At 45.4% G+C, this 16,374-nt stretch overlaps 1 protein-coding gene across 1 annotated transcript in view; it reads left to right on the top strand.

The window, feature by feature from the left end:
* LOC133632130 (protein crumbs homolog 1-like) overlaps positions 1-14,056 on the top strand; it is a 130,772-nt gene extending 116,716 nt beyond the window's left edge. The window contains exons 12-13 of the mRNA XM_062024371.1: positions 1,911-2,037; positions 10,556-14,056. Coding sequence (XP_061880355.1) covers positions 1,911-2,037; positions 10,556-10,777 — 349 coding nt within the window. The 3' untranslated portion in view covers positions 10,778-14,056. The remainder of the gene's footprint in view (positions 1-1,910; positions 2,038-10,555) is intronic.
* Positions 14,057-16,374: the final 2,318 nt, after the last annotated feature.

Here is a 16,374-nt window from a genome sequence, read left to right as displayed (position 1 = left end):
GGAGTTTTTCTTTGCCCGGATGGGGGATTCATATCAGGGGATGTCTTTGTGGTTTGTGCAGCCCTTCCAGGCACTTGTGACTCAGGGCTATACTAATTAACTTGGATTGGGACAAGCTGTAGAAAATGGATGGATGATTGAAATGAATACACAAGAAAATGTTGTTTAGAGTCCCAACAAGCCCAGATGTTGTGTTCCTCCAGCCGGGTCTGGCCTGAAAACCTCATCACGGTGTAAGGGTTTTATATCGCTCAATATCAAGCATTCTTGATATTTTTATGACTTATATAGAAAAATATATTGAATGTAAACATTTTCTTTCCAATGTCATCTTCCTGTGATTCTAATCCCTGGACTATCTAGGCAGAAAGCAAACACGCATGGAAACAAAATAGTCCAATCACATGGAACACTTGACAAGAAGCTCTTGGAATAAACAATATGTCACAAATGCTTCAGAAAGTGTCAGAAAATAGTGAGAAAATGTCAACATAGAAACCTGAGAAGAACTACTTTCTGCAGGTTTAGTTACAGCTGTGCTCTAAAGGGTGAGCTAAGGTAGCGGTCTTGCCTTGCATCATGTACAGACCACATTGGTCTGACTACGGTCCCTTTGAAAAACCCCAAACTGTCCAGGTGACTTTTCCTCTTCCAGCCACAACTTCTTCAATTTGAATGTCTCTTCTCACTCCATGCACACAATCAACCAAACTTGATAGTTGATACTGTCAGCTGATTGGCTGTTAGCATGTCCCTCCCACTGGTCAGTGATCACTTCCTGTGTTACCAGAGAGCGAGCGCCTTTGTTCGTGCAACCAACCTTGCTTCCATACTTCCATTTTCTTTCAGACAATGAAGAAAAAAAAGAACATTTTCTGGAATGCATGTTTCTATTGATACTGATGAACTATGGCGCTTTATATTGATATCGCAGCCCTGCATGTTTGTATTGATACTGATGAACTATGGCGCTTTATACTGATATCGCAGCCCTGCATGTTTGTATTGATACTGATGAACTATGGCGCTTTATACTGATATCGCAGCCCTGCATGTTTGTATTGATGCTGATGAACTATGGCGCTTTATACTGATATCGCAGCCCTGCATGTTTGTATTGATACTGATGAACTATGGCGCTTTATACTGATATCGCAGCCCTGCATGTTTGTATTGATACTGATGAACTATGGCGCTTTATATTGATATCGCAGCCCTGCATGTTTGTATTGATACTGATGAACTATGGCGCTTTATACTGATATCGCAGCCCTGCATGTTTGTATTGATAATGATGAACTATGGCGCTTTATACTGATATCGCAGCCCTGCATGTTTGTATTGATACTGATGAACTATGGCGCTTTATATTGATATCGCAGCCCTGCATGTTTGTATTGATAATGATGAACTATGGCGCTTTATACTGATATCGCAGCCCTGCATGTTTGTATTGATACTGATGAACTATGGCGCTTTATACTGATATCGCAGCCCTGCATGTTTGTATTGATAATGATGAACTATGGCGCTTTATATTGATATCGCAGCCCTGCATGTTTGTATTGATACGGATGAACTATGGCGCTTTATATTGATATCGCAGCCCTGCATGTTTGTATTGATAATGATGAACTATGGCGCTTATATTGATATCGCAGCCCTACATGTTTGTATTGATACTGATGAACTATGGCGCTTTATACTGATATCGCAGCCCTGCATGTTTGTATTGATACTGATGAACTATGGCGCTTTATATTGATATCGCAGCCCTGCATGTTTGTATTGATACTGATGAACTATGGCGCTTTATATTGATATCGCAGCCCTACATCCTCTAGTGTCAGCAGAGTGTTTGCTTCTGGTGTCAGTCTGTGTTGTATTAAAGCCACACTGATGTCTTTCAGGTGCGAGACAGAAATAGACGAGTGCGAGTCCGGTCCTTGTCTCAATGGCGCCACCTGTCTGGACAGACTCAACCACTTCCAGTGTGTGTGTGTGCCAGGCTATAGTGGCACCCGCTGTGAAAGCAATGTAAGTATTCTCACTTCCATCAGTACTCCTAAAGAAGTATAGAGTACCTCCATCAGTACTCCTAAATAAGTATAGAGTACCTCCATCAGTACTGCTAAATAAGTATAGAGTACCTCCATCAGTACTGCTAAATAAGTATAGAGTACCTCCATCAGTACTCCTAAATAAGTATAGAGTACCTCCATCAGTACTACTAAATAAGTATAGAGTACCTCCATCAGTACTCCTAAATAAGTATAGAGTACCTCCATCAGTACTGCTAAATAAGTATAGAGTACCTCCATCAGTACTGCTAAATAAGTATAGAGTACCTCCATCAGTACTCCTAAATAAGTATAGAGTACCTCCATCAGTACTGCTAAAGAAGTATAGAGTACCTCCATCAGTACTGCTAAATAAGTATAGAGTACCTCCATCAGTACTGCTAAATAAGTATAGAGTACCTCCATCAGTACTTCTAAATAAGTATAGAGTACCTCCATCAGTACTGCTAAATAAGTATAGAGTACCTCCATCAGTACTACTAAATAAGTATAGAGTACCTCCATCAGTACTCCTAAATAAGTATAGAGTACCTCCATCAGTACTCCTAAATAAGTATAGAGTACCTCCATCAGTACTGCTAAATAAGTATAGAGTACCTCCATCAGTACTCCTAAAGAAGTATAGAGTACCTCCATCAGTACTGCTAAATAAGTATAGAGTACCTCCATCAGTACTGCTAAATAAGTATAGAGTACCTCCATCAGTACTGCTAAATAAGTATAGAGTACCTCCATCAGTACTCCTAAATAAGTATAGAGTACCTCCATCAGTACTGCTAAATAAGTATAGAGTACCTCCATCGGTACTGCTAAATAAGTATAGAGTACCTCCATCAGTACTCCTAAAGAAGTATAGAGTACCTCCATCAGTACTCCTAAATAAGTATAGAGTACCTCCATCAGTACTTCTAAATAAGTATAGAGTACCTCCATCAGTACTCCTAAATAAGTATAGAGTACCTCCATCAGTACTGCTAAATAAGTATAGAGTACCTCCATCAGTACTTCTAAATAAGTATAGAGTACCTCCATCAGTACTACTAAATAAGTATAGAGTACCTCCATCAGTACTTCTAAATAAGTATAGAGTACCTCCATCAGTACTCCTAAATAAGTATAGAGTACTTCCATCAGTACTCCTAAATAAGTATAGAGTACCTCCATCAGTACTGCTAAATAAGTATAGAGTACCTCCATCAGTACTCCTAAATAAGTATAGAGTACCTCCATCAGTACTCCTAAATAAGTATAGAGTACCTCCATCAGTACTCCTAAATAAGTATAGAGTACCTCCATCAGTACTGCTAAATAAGTATAGAGTACCTCCATCAGTACTGCTAAAGAAGTATAGAGTACCTCCATCAGTACTGCTAAAGAAGTATAGAGTACCTCCATCAGTACTGCTAAAGAAGTATAGAGTACCTCCATCAGTACTGCTAAAGAAGTATAGAGTACCTCCATCAGTACTGCTAAATAAGTGCAAAGTGTGTACAAAGTGTAAATGCATCACATGTGTAATAATAATAATAATAATAATAATAACTGCCATTTTAGTGAGTGTCGCAGGCAAGAAGTCAGAGTTTGAGACATGTTTACTTCTAATGAAATGCTCACACAAACACAAATGAAAAGGAAAACCTGTAAGTTGCATCAATATATGAGCTGCACCCACTAACTTGTATAAGAAATAATATAGTTTCAATATATTAGCCTGACTGGCATGACCCCACACTTGGCAGTACTTATCAAAGGACTGAAGTGAGGGACTAGCTGGCATGACCCCACACTTGGCAGTACTTCTCAAAGGACTGAGGTGAGGGACTAGCTGGCATGACCCCACACTTGGCAGTACTTCTCAAAGGACTGAAGTGAGGGACTAGCTGGCATGACCCTACACTTGGCAGTACTTCTCAAAGGACTGAAGTGAGGGACTAGCTGGCATGACCCCACACTTGGCAGTACTTCTCAAAGGACTGAGGTGAGGGACTAGCTGGCATGACCCCACACGTGGCAGTACTTATCAAAGGACTAAAGTGAGGGACTAGCTGGCATGACCCCACACTTGGCAGTACTTCTCAAAGGACTGAAGTGAGGGACTAGCTGGCATGACCCTACACTTGGCAGTACTTATCAAAGGACTAAAGTGAGGGACTAGCTGGCATGACCCTACACTTGGCAGTACTTATCAAAGGACTGAAGTGAGGGACTAGCTGGCATGACCCTACACTTGGCAGTACTTCTCAAAGGACTAAAGTGAGGGACTAGCTGGCATGACCCCACACTTGGCAGTACTTCTCAAAGGACTGAAGTGAGGGACTAGCTGGCATGACCCTACACTTGGCAGTACTTCTCAAAGGACTGAAGTGAGGGACTAGCTGGCATGACCCCACACGTGGCAGTACTTATCAAAGGACTGAAGTGAGGGACTAGCTGGCATGACCCCACACTTGGCAGTACTTCTCAAAGGACTGAAGTGAGGGACTAGCTGGCATGACCCCACACTTGGCAGTACTTATCAAAGGACTGAAGTGAGGGACTAGCTGGCATGACCCCACACTTGGCAGTACTTCTCAAAGGACTGAAGTGAGGGACTAGCTGGCATGACCCTACACTTGGCAGTACTTCTCAAAGGACTGAAGTGAGGGACTAGCTGGCATGACCCCACACTTGGCAGTACTTCTCAAAGGACTGAGGTGAGGGACTAGCTGGCATGACCCCACACTTGGCAGTACTTCTCAAAGGACTGAAGTGAGGGACTAGCTGGCATGACCCCACACTTGGCAGTACTTATCAAAGGACTGAGGTGAGGGACTAGCTGGCATGACCCCACACTTGGCAGTACTTATCAAAGGACTGAGGTGAGGGACTAGCTGGCATGACCCCACACTTGGCAGTACTTCTCAAAGGACTGAAGTGAGGGACTAGCTGGCATGACCCCACACTTGGCAGTACTTCTCAAAGGACTGAAGTGAGGGACTAGCTGGCATGACCCCACACTTGGCAGTACTTATCAAAGGACTGAGGTGAGGGACTAGCTGGCATGACCCCACACTTGGCAGTACTTATCAAAGGACTGAGGTGAGGGACTAGCTGGCATGACCCTACACTTGGCAGTACTTCTCAAAGGACTGAAGTGAGGGACTAGCTGGCATGACCCCACACTTGGCAGTACTTCTCAAAGGACTGAAGTGAGGGACTAGCTGGCATGACCCCACACTTGGCAGTACTTCTCAAAGGACTGAAGTGAGGGACTAGCTGGCATGACCCCACACTTGGCAGTACTTCTCAAAGGACTGAAGTGAGGGACTAGCTGGCATGACCCCACACTTGGCAGTACTTATCAAAGGACTGAGGTGAGGGACTAGCTGGCATGACCCCACACTTGGCAGTACTTATCAAAGGACTGAGGTGAGGGACTAGCTGGCATGACCCTACACTTGGCAGTACTTCTCAAAGGACTGAAGTGAGGGACTAGCTGGCATGACCCCACACTTGGCAGTACTTATCAAAGGACTGAAGTGAGGGACTAGCTGGCATGACCCCACACTTGGCAGTACTTCTCAAAGGACTGAAGTGAGGGACTAGCTGGCATGACCCCACACTTGGCAGTACTTATCAAAGGACTGAAGTGAGGGACTAGCTGGCATGACCCCACACTTGGCAGTACTTCTCAAAGGACTGAAGTGAGGGACTAGCTGGCATGACCCTACACTTGGCAGTACTTCTCAAAGGACTGAAGTGAGGGACTAGCTGGCATGACCCCACACTTGGCAGTACTTCTCAAAGGACTGAGGTGAGGGACTAGCTGGCATGACCCCACACTTGGCAGTACTTCTCAAAGGACTGAAGTGAGGGACTAGCTGGCATGACCCCACACTTGGCAGTACTTATCAAAGGACTGAGGTGAGGGACTAGCTGGCATGACCCCACACTTGGCAGTACTTATCAAAGGACTGAGGTGAGGGACTAGCTGGCATGACCCCACACTTGGCAGTACTTCTCAAAGGACTGAAGTGAGGGACTAGCTGGCATGACCCCACACGTGGCAGTACTTATCAAAGGACTGAAGTGAGGGACTAGCTGGCATGACCCCACACTTGGCAGTACTTCTCAAAGGACTGAAGTGAGGGACTAGCTGGCATGACCCCACACTTGGCAGTACTTATCAAAGGACTGAAGTGAGGGACTAGCTGGCATGACCCCACACTTGGCAGTACTTCTCAAAGGACTGAAGTGAGGGACTAGCTGGCATGACCCTACACTTGGCAGTACTTCTCAAAGGACTGAAGTGAGGGACTAGCTGGCATGACCCTACACTTGGCAGTACTTCTCAAAGGACTGAAGTGAGGGACTAGTTGGCATGACCCCACACTTGGCAGTACTTCTCAAAGGACTGAGGTGAGGGACTAGCTGGCATGACCCCACACTTGGCAGTACTTCTCAAAGGACTGAAGTGAGGGACTAGCTGGCATGACCCCACACTTGGCAGTACTTATCAAAGGACTGAGGTGAGGGACTAGCTGGCATGACCCCACACTTGGCAGTACTTATCAAAGGACTGAGGTGAGGGACTAGCTGGCATGACCCCACACTTGGCAGTACTTCTCAAAGGACTGAAGTGAGGGACTAGCTGGCATGACCCCACACTTGGCAGTACTTCTCAAAGGACTGAAGTGAGGGACTAGCTGGCATGACCCCACACTTGGCAGTACTTATCAAAGGACTGAGGTGAGGGACTAGCTGGCATGACCCCACACTTGGCAGTACTTATCAAAGGACTGAGGTGAGGGACTAGCTGGCATGACCCTACACTTGGCAGTACTTCTCAAAGGACTGAAGTGAGGGACTAGCTGGCATGACCCCACACTTGGCAGTACTTCTCAAAGGACTGAAGTGAGGGACTAGCTGGCATGACCCCACACTTGGCAGTACTTCTCAAAGGACTGAAGTGAGGGACTAGCTGGCATGACCCCACACTTGGCAGTACTTCTCAAAGGACTGAAGTGAGGGACTAGCTGGCATGACCCCACACTTGGCAGTACTTATCAAAGGACTGAGGTGAGGGACTAGCTGGCATGACCCCACACTTGGCAGTACTTATCAAAGGACTGAGGTGAGGGACTAGCTGGCATGACCCCACACTTGGCAGTACTTCTCAAAGGACTGAAGTGAGGGACTAGCTGGCATGACCCCACACTTGGCAGTACTTCTCAAAGGACTGAAGTGAGGGACTAGCTGGCATGACCCCACACTTGGCAGTACTTATCAAAGGACTGAAGTGAGGGACTAGCTGGCATGACCCCACACTTGGCAGTACTTCTCAAAGGACTGAAGTGAGGGACTAGCTGGCATGACCCCACACTTGGCAGTACTTATCAAAGGACTGAAGTGAGGGACTAGCTGGCATGACCCCACACTTGGCAGTACTTCTCAAAGGACTGAAGTGAGGGACTAGCTGGCATGACCCTACACTTGGCAGTACTTCTCAAAGGACTGAAGTGAGGGACTAGCTGGCATGACCCCACACTTGGCAGTACTTCTCAAAGGACTGAGGTGAGGGACTAGCTGGCATGACCCCACACTTGGCAGTACTTCTCAAAGGACTGAAGTGAGGGACTAGCTGGCATGACCCCACACTTGGCAGTACTTATCAAAGGACTGAGGTGAGGGACTAGCTGGCATGACCCCACACTTGGCAGTACTTATCAAAGGACTGAGGTGAGGGACTAGCTGGCATGACCCCACACTTGGCAGTACTTCTCAAAGGACTGAAGTGAGGGACTAGCTGGCATGACCCCACACTTGGCAGTACTTCTCAAAGGACTGAAGTGAGGGACTAGCTGGCATGACCCCACACTTGGCAGTACTTATCAAAGGACTGAGGTGAGGGACTAGCTGGCATGACCCCACACTTGGCAGTACTTATCAAAGGACTGAGGTGAGGGACTAGCTGGCATGACCCCACACTTGGCAGTACTTCTCAAAGGACTGAAGTGAGGGACTAGCTGGCATGACCCCACACTTGGCAGTACTTCTCAAAGGACTGAAGTGAGGGACTAGCTGGCATGACCCCACACTTGGCAGTACTTATCAAAGGACTGAGGTGAGGGACTAGCTGGCATGACCCCACACTTGGCAGTACTTATCAAAGGACTGAGGTGAGGGACTAGCTGGCATGACCCCACACTTGGCAGTACTTATCAAAGGACTGAGGTGAGGGACTAGCTGGCATGACCCTACACTTGGCAGTACTTCTCAAAGGACTGAGGTGAGGGACTAGCTGGCATGACCCCACACTTGGCAGTACTTCTCAAAGGACTGAAGTGAGGGACTAGCTGGCATGACCCCACACTTGGCAGTACTTATCAAAGGACTGAGGTGAGGGACTAGCTGGCATGACCCCACACTTGGCAGTACTTATCAAAGGACTGAGGTGAGGGACTAAATGGCATGACCCCACACTTGGCAGTACTTATCAAAGGACTGAGGTGAGGGACTAGCTGGCATGACCCTACACTTGGCAGTACTTCTCAAAGGACTGAGGTGAGGGACTAGCTGGCATGACCCCACACTTGGCAGTACTTCTCAAAGGACTAAAGTGAGGGACTAGCTGGCATGACCCCACACTTGGCAGTACTTCTCAAAGGACTGAAGTGAGGGACTAGCTGGCATGACCCCACACTTGGCAGTACTTATCAAAGGACTGAGGTGAGGGACTAGCTGGCATGACCCCACACTTGGCAGTACTTCTCAAAGGACTAAAGTGAGGGACTAGCTGGCATGACCCCACACTTGGCAGTACTTATCAAAGGACTGAGGTGAGGGACTAGCTGGCATGACCCCACACTTGGCAGTACTTCTCAAAGGACTGAAGTGAGGGACTAGCTGGCATGACCCCACACTTGGCAGTACTTATCAAAGGACTGAAGTGAGGGACTAGCTGGCATGACCCCACACTTGGCAGTACTTATCAAAGGACTGAGGTGAGGGACTAGCTGGCATGACCCCACACTTGGCAGTACTTATCAAAGGACTGAAGTGAGGGACTAGCTGGCATGACCCCACACTTGGCAGTACTTATCAAAGGACTGAAGTGAGGGACTAGCTGGCATGACCCCACACTTGGCAGTACTTATCAAAGGACTGAGGTGAGGGACTAGCTGGCATGACCCCACACTTGGCAGTACTTATCAAAGGACTGAAGTGAGGGACTAGCTGGCATGACCCCACACTTGGCAGTACTTATCAAAGGACTGAGGTGAGGGACTAGCTGGCATGACCCCACACTTGGCAGTACTTATCAAAGGACTGAGGTGAGGGACTAGCTGGCATGACCCCACACTTGGCAGTACTTATCAAAGGACTGAGGTGAGGGACTAGCTGGCATGACCCCACACTTGGCAGTACTTCTCAAAGGACTGAAGTGAGGGACTAGCTGGCATGACCCCACACTTGGCAGTACTTATCAAAGGACTGAAGTGAGGGACTAGCTGGCATGACCCCACACTTGGCAGTACTTATCAAAGGACTGAAGTGAGGGACTAGCTGGCATGACCCCACACTTGGCAGTACTTATCAAAGGACTGAGGTGAGGGACTAGCTGGCATGACCCCACACTTGGCAGTACTTATCAAAGGACTGAGGTGAGGGACTAGCTGGCATGACCCCACACTTGGCAGTACTTCTCAAAGGACTGAGGTGAGGGACTAGCTGGCATGACCCCACACTTGGCAGTACTTCTCAAAGGACTGAGGTGAGGGACTAGCTGGCATGACCCCACACTTGGCAGTACTTCTCAAAGGACTGAAGTGAGGGACTAGCTGGCATGACCCTACACTTGGCAGTACTTCTCAAAGGACTGAAGTGAGGGACTAGCTGGCATGACCCCACACTTGGCAGTACTTATCAAAGGACTGAGGTGAGGGAATAGCTGGCATGACCCCACACTTGGCAGTACTTCTCAAAGGACTAAAGTGAGGGACTAGCTGGCATGACCCCACACTTGGCAGTACTTATCAAAGGACTGAGGTGAGGGACTAGCTGGCATGACCCCACACTTGGCAGTACTTCTCAAAGGACTGAGGTGAGGGACTAGCTGGCATGACCCCACACTTGGCAGTACTTCTCAAAGGACTGAAGTGAGGGACTAGCTGGCATGACCCTACACTTGGCAGTACTTCTCAAAGGACTGAGGTGAGGGACTAGCTGGCATGACCCCACACTTGGCAGTACTTCTCAAAGGACTGAAGTGAGGGACTAGCTGGCATGACCCCACACTTGGCAGTACTTCTCAAAGGACTAAAGTGAGGGACTAGCTGGCATGACCCCACACTTGGCAGTACTTATCAAAGGACTGAGGTGAGGGACTAGCTGGCATGACCCCACACTTGGCAGTACTTCTCAAAGGACTGAGGTGAGGGACTGGAGACGCAGCATTCTGTCGTTAACGTTCATTCTTGCCAATTGTCTTGCAGAAAAAGGAGCACAAGGAGCGAGTTCCCTGGCTGGTGGTGACCATCCCCCTCACCATGTTGTGTGTCCTACTGGCCATCCTGGTCATCTTCTTCCTGGTCATGACGGCCCGCAAGAAGCGTCAGTCGGAGGGCACCTACAGCCCCAGCTCACAGGAGGTAGCTGGAGCCAGGCTGGAGATGGGCAGCGTCCTCAAAGTGCCACCTGAAGAGAGGCTCATCTGAGACCTGCAGTCTGGTCTACTGCCTCGTTTTAGGAGGCCATGTGGAACTGGTACAAAGAAGGAAACTCCTGCTCTGAGGGGAGAACAAGACTGATGCTCCACCTGAGCTTGGGAGATTGGCAGGTATCCGATCTCAAGATGGTTTACTTTCAAAGATCATCTCACAGGAAAAGGCCAAGCAAGTCCTGGCATCAGAGACACAAATGGTGCTGAGAGAACAGACATGAGAGGGTATTGATTTTGTAGCATAATATCAAATGAGTACTTTTCTGGATGTTCTTCCATTGTATTTATTGCACATCATCATCACAAGTCTTTAAGTATAACCTTCCTCTGAGCTCTCGGTTTATGCTTCTCGCAGATCACAATATTACTTTTATAATATTATATATTATACAGTTTACGTAATGTTTGATATCGGTCCTAGTTGTAAACTGAGAGCTTTCTTCTTGAAAAGATCTGACATTCTATACACTTCTTATTGTATTTTGCTTCTTCTTATCTTTTTGCCAAGAGCAATCCACCTAAGTCTGTACTTATTTACATCCCATTTGAAATGACTATTTCTAGATAGGTAGTACTAAAAACCGCTCGGACTCAGTAGCTCATACTTTCATAATATGGTGTAAGGATCGTTGCATCAAAAGTACTGACATTTGGTACTGGTGGGTACTGGTCTCGATTCCCTGGTACCAGGAATTGGTACCGCATCAATTGAAATGTGAAAGGTACCCATCCCTAGTTGAAGGTTGAGGTTCAAGGGGAACTGCACTTTTTTGGAATTGTGTTTTTTCATTCACAATCCTTATGTAAGACAAGTCTTGGACTTAGATTGGTCACACCTAGTCTTAGACTTAGATTGGTCACATCTAGTCTTAGACTTAGATTGGTCACATCTAGTCCTAGACTTAGATTGGTCACATCTAGTCTTAGACTTAGATTGGTCCCATCTAGTCTTAGACTTAGATTGGTCACATCTAGTCTTAGACTTAGATTGGTCACATCTAGTCTTGTACTTAGATTGGTCACATATCGTCTCAGACTTAGATTGGTCACATCTCGTCTCAGACTTAGATTGGTCACATATCGTCTCAGACTTAGATTGGTCACATCTAGTCTTAGACTTAGATTGGTCACATCTAGTCTTAGACTTAGATTGGTCACATCTAGTCTCAGACTTAGATTGGTCACATCTAGTCTTAGACTTAGATTGGTCACATCTAGTCTTAGACTTAGATTGGTCACATCTAGTCTTGGACTTAGATTGGTCACATCTAGTCTTAGACTTGGATTGTTAGATCTAGTCTTACACTTAGATTGGTCACGTCCAGTCTTAGTCTTAGATTGGTCACATCTGGTCTTAGACATAGATTGGTCACATCTAGTCTTAGACTTAGATTGGTCACATCTGGTCTTAGACTTAGATAGGTCACGTCTAGTCTTGGACTTAGATTGATCACATTTAGTCTTAGACCTAGATTGGTCACATCTAGTCTTAGACTTAGATTGGTCACATCTGGTCTTAGACTTAGCTAGGTCACGTCTAGTCTTGGACTTAGATTGATCACATTTAGTCTTAGACCTAGATTGGTCACATCTAGTCTTAGACTTATATTGGTCACATCTGGTCTTAGACATAGATTGGTCACATCTAGTCTTAGACTTAGATTGGTCACATCTGGTCTTAGACTTAGCTAGGTCACGTCTAGTCTTGGACTTAGATTGATCACATTTAGTCTTAGACCTAGATTGGTCACATCTAGTCTTGGACGTAGATTGGTCACATCTAGTCTTAGACTTAGATTGGTCACATCTAGTCAAGTGGTTTGTGCCAAAATCCCAACTATGTATAGTCCAACACCAGGTGGGTGTGGCTGGGCCAGAATGGTTCTGCTGGATTACAGTACAAACAAGTGTCTAGCAATCGTTATGCCATACAATACCTCAATGGTAAGGAGGGGAAATTCCACTCCAACGACTGTCGTTGTTGGCATTGACACAAGGCTCTTTTGCATCTCAGTTTTTTTTCACTACAATAGGGCAGACCTATCCGTGCTCAAGCACACCATCCTTGCGTTGGTGTATGAATAGTTGGGGTATTGGTACCAGCTGCAAGACTAGATGTGACCAATGGAGGCTATGAGCATGAAGCCTACTTAGATGAGAGGCAAACCGTTTTCTAAGACAAAGCAAACAGTCCAGTTGCCATAGATTGAGTGCCCTGAGACTACAAAGACCTGGATGAATGAACATCCATAGACTAGGCTACGTTTGTTACATTAGTGTTTCATGACTGTACTGCACTGTCCCTGTACGTTTAGCTTTTAGTGAACATTTTTTTATATGAAGCAACTACCATAGCAACACGGACACAACCCGGGCAGCTGGTCCTGCGGTTTTAAAAGGTTGAGCGACAAATTAACCAATCGTAGGTTGGATGAGAAGGTTTAATATCTTCAGACATTTTGGACAGTTTTACATTCTTCCAACTCTGAAATTCTGAAAACAATTGTTCTGACTGTTCCCTGCTACCTTTGGACTGAACTACAACAGACTCTGAGCTCACAAATGGTCTCCTGAATGAATTGAGGAATATATCTTAGAAACTGCAAAGTGTCACTCCATTGGACAATAGGGGTTTTTGTGTGTGTTTTCAGCTTCTGTACCTGGTATGGTCCAAAATAGACTTTCACCATAAGATCATGGTGTATTGTAGACCATTGACTGTAACGTGGTTGTATATCTTGGTGTGCATGTTCTCCTGGTAATATTTTCCACCATGACTGAACTTGCATTGACGTCATCATGTTCAGAGTTTCCACCTTTTAGTTGGACTAATGTCTCTGGTTTACATGACTTTGCATATTTTCCTGGTTTGTATGTGGAGTCTTGTCTTGCACTGGTGCTTTTCCTAATGACTTGGTGTCCATTGACTGTATTAAGGTCTCCATTTATATAGTAATTACTCTGTACCTGAGCGGGTGTGATGAGACGCAAGTTGTGCCTTCGTGTTTTCAAGCATTCTGTGATTGTTCTTGTTGGACACGCACACACTGGGATTTGATGTACAAACGTTTGTGTTGCAGAGTCAACCACACATTCCTGGACAATGTACAAAATGGTAGTGATATCACACTGGAGTTGCTATGACAACGCGTATCACACATTGTAGGCCAGAACTGGAAATGTTATTCCCAAGTAGGAAGTCACGTTTGTGTTTATGTGAGTGCTCTCTGGAAATAGGAAATGTTTCTGACAGTACACTTTCCCAAGGAATAATAAAAACAAATCATCTTTGGCAGGTCTTCTTTTTATTCATTTTGTGTGTAATTCAAATTGATCACTTTGTCAGATATCGATATTGAGCCGATTGCATATCAGCAAGAAACGTACATACTTAGTGTGGAACGTTAGAAAAGGTTGGATCAAGAGAATTGAGTCAAACAGAACAATGGTAGGAATGAAAAACACTCAACTATTTATTATTAACCAAATGGACTTCTGCTTGAATTGTTTGTTATACTATACTTGTACACTTTGCTACCTTTTTAAGGAACTCTAAGTGCTTTGACACTATTTCCACATTCACACATTCACACACTGATGGCAGGAGCTGCCATGCAAGGCGCTAACCAGCAGCCATCAGGAGCAAGGGTGAAGTGTCCTGCTCAAGGACTCAACGGACGTGACTAGGATGGTAGAAGGTGGGGATTGAACCAGGAACCCTCAGATTGCTGGCGCGGCCACTCCCCCAACTTCGCCACGCCGTCCCCACTGTCACTGAATACTTTATAATACGCTTTACAACACAATCACTTTAGGCTACAATGCAACAACACAACACGATCACTTTAGGCTACAATGCAACAACACAACACAATCACTTTAGGCTACAATGCAACAACACAACACAATCACTTTAGGCTACAATGCAACAACACAACACAATCACTTTAGGCTACAATGCAACAACACAACACAATCACTTTAGGCTACAATGCAACAACACAACACAATCACTTTAGGCTACAATGCAACAACACAACACAATCACTTTAGGCTACAATGCAACAACACAACACAATCACTTTAGGCTACAATGCAACAACACAACACAATCACTTTAGGCTACAATGCAACAACACAACGACACAACACAATCACTTTAGGCCACAATGCAACAACACAACACAATCACTTTAGGCCACAATGCAACAACACAACGACACAACACAATCACTTTAGGCTACAATGCAACAACACAACGACACAACACAATCACTTTAGGCTACAATGCAACAACACAACGACACAACACAATCACTTTAGGCCACAATGCAACAACACAAACGACACAACACAACCACTTCAACACAACAACATAAAGACACAACACAACAACTTTGTACCACGGTATAAATAGTTAACACATAACACAAAATACAATTTTTTTAGCCACAACTAAATAAATACATAACAATTTTAGCCACAACAGAACAACATAAATACACAAAACAACAACTTCACACCAAATGATAATACACAACATAACAACATAAAGACACAACACAGAGACATTAAGACACAACACAACAACTATACACCACAATATTAAGACACAACACAACAACATAAGGACACAACACAACAACTTTACACCAAAATAAAATACACAACATAAAAACACAACACAAAAACATTAAAACACAACACAACAACAAGAAAACACAACCATTTTAGTAACAACACAACGCCATAAAGATACAACACAAAAACTTTACACTATCCATCCATTTTCTACTGCTTGTCCCTCTAGGGGTTGCGGGGTTGCGGAGCCTATCTCAGCTGCATTGGGGCGGAAGGCGAGGTACACCCTGGACAAGTCACCATTTCATCAACACAGACACACAACATTCACACACTAGGGACCATTTAGTGTTGACAATCTACCTATCCCCAGGTGCATGTCTTTGGAGGTGGGAGGGGCCTATCCCCAGGTGCATGTCTTTGGAGGTGGGAGGGGCCTATCCCCAGGTGCATGCCTTTGGAGGTGGGAGGGGCCTATCCCCAGGTGCATGTCTTGAGAGGTGGGAGGAAGCCGGAGTAGAACTAGGCCTACTCAGTGGCCTAGTGGTTAGAGTGTCCGCCCTGAGATGGGTAGGTTGTGAGTTCAAACCCCAGCCGAGTCATACCAAAGACTATAAAAATGGGAGCCATTACGTCCCTGCTTGGCAGGGGATGGGTCAAATGCAGAGGACAAATTTCACCACACCTAGTGTGTGTGTGACAATCGTTGGTACTTTAACTTAACTTTTAAGTTGAACTTAACTTAACTCATGCCGTCACATGCAAACTCCACACAGGAAGCATTGAACACCACAATATAAACAAATACACATAAGGAGACAACACAACAACTGGTTTCCACAATATGAATTCAAAGCGCAACAACATAAAGACACAACAATTTCAGCCACAACACAACAAAAAGAAAAAAACACATTACACAACCGTAAATAAAGGTGTTTATTAGGTTAGTAACTGCGGTGTCAGCCATTGTTTTGAAAGTCTCCTCCGGAAGTGTTTGGACAAGGACGC

The sequence above is a fragment of the Entelurus aequoreus genome, linkage group LG17, assembly GCF_033978785.1.
Source record: "Entelurus aequoreus isolate RoL-2023_Sb linkage group LG17, RoL_Eaeq_v1.1, whole genome shotgun sequence".
Lineage (NCBI taxonomy): Eukaryota > Metazoa > Chordata > Actinopteri > Syngnathiformes > Syngnathidae > Entelurus > Entelurus aequoreus.
The sequence above is the reverse complement of the archived record's forward strand: the minus strand, read 5'-3'. Positions and strand labels throughout refer to the sequence as shown.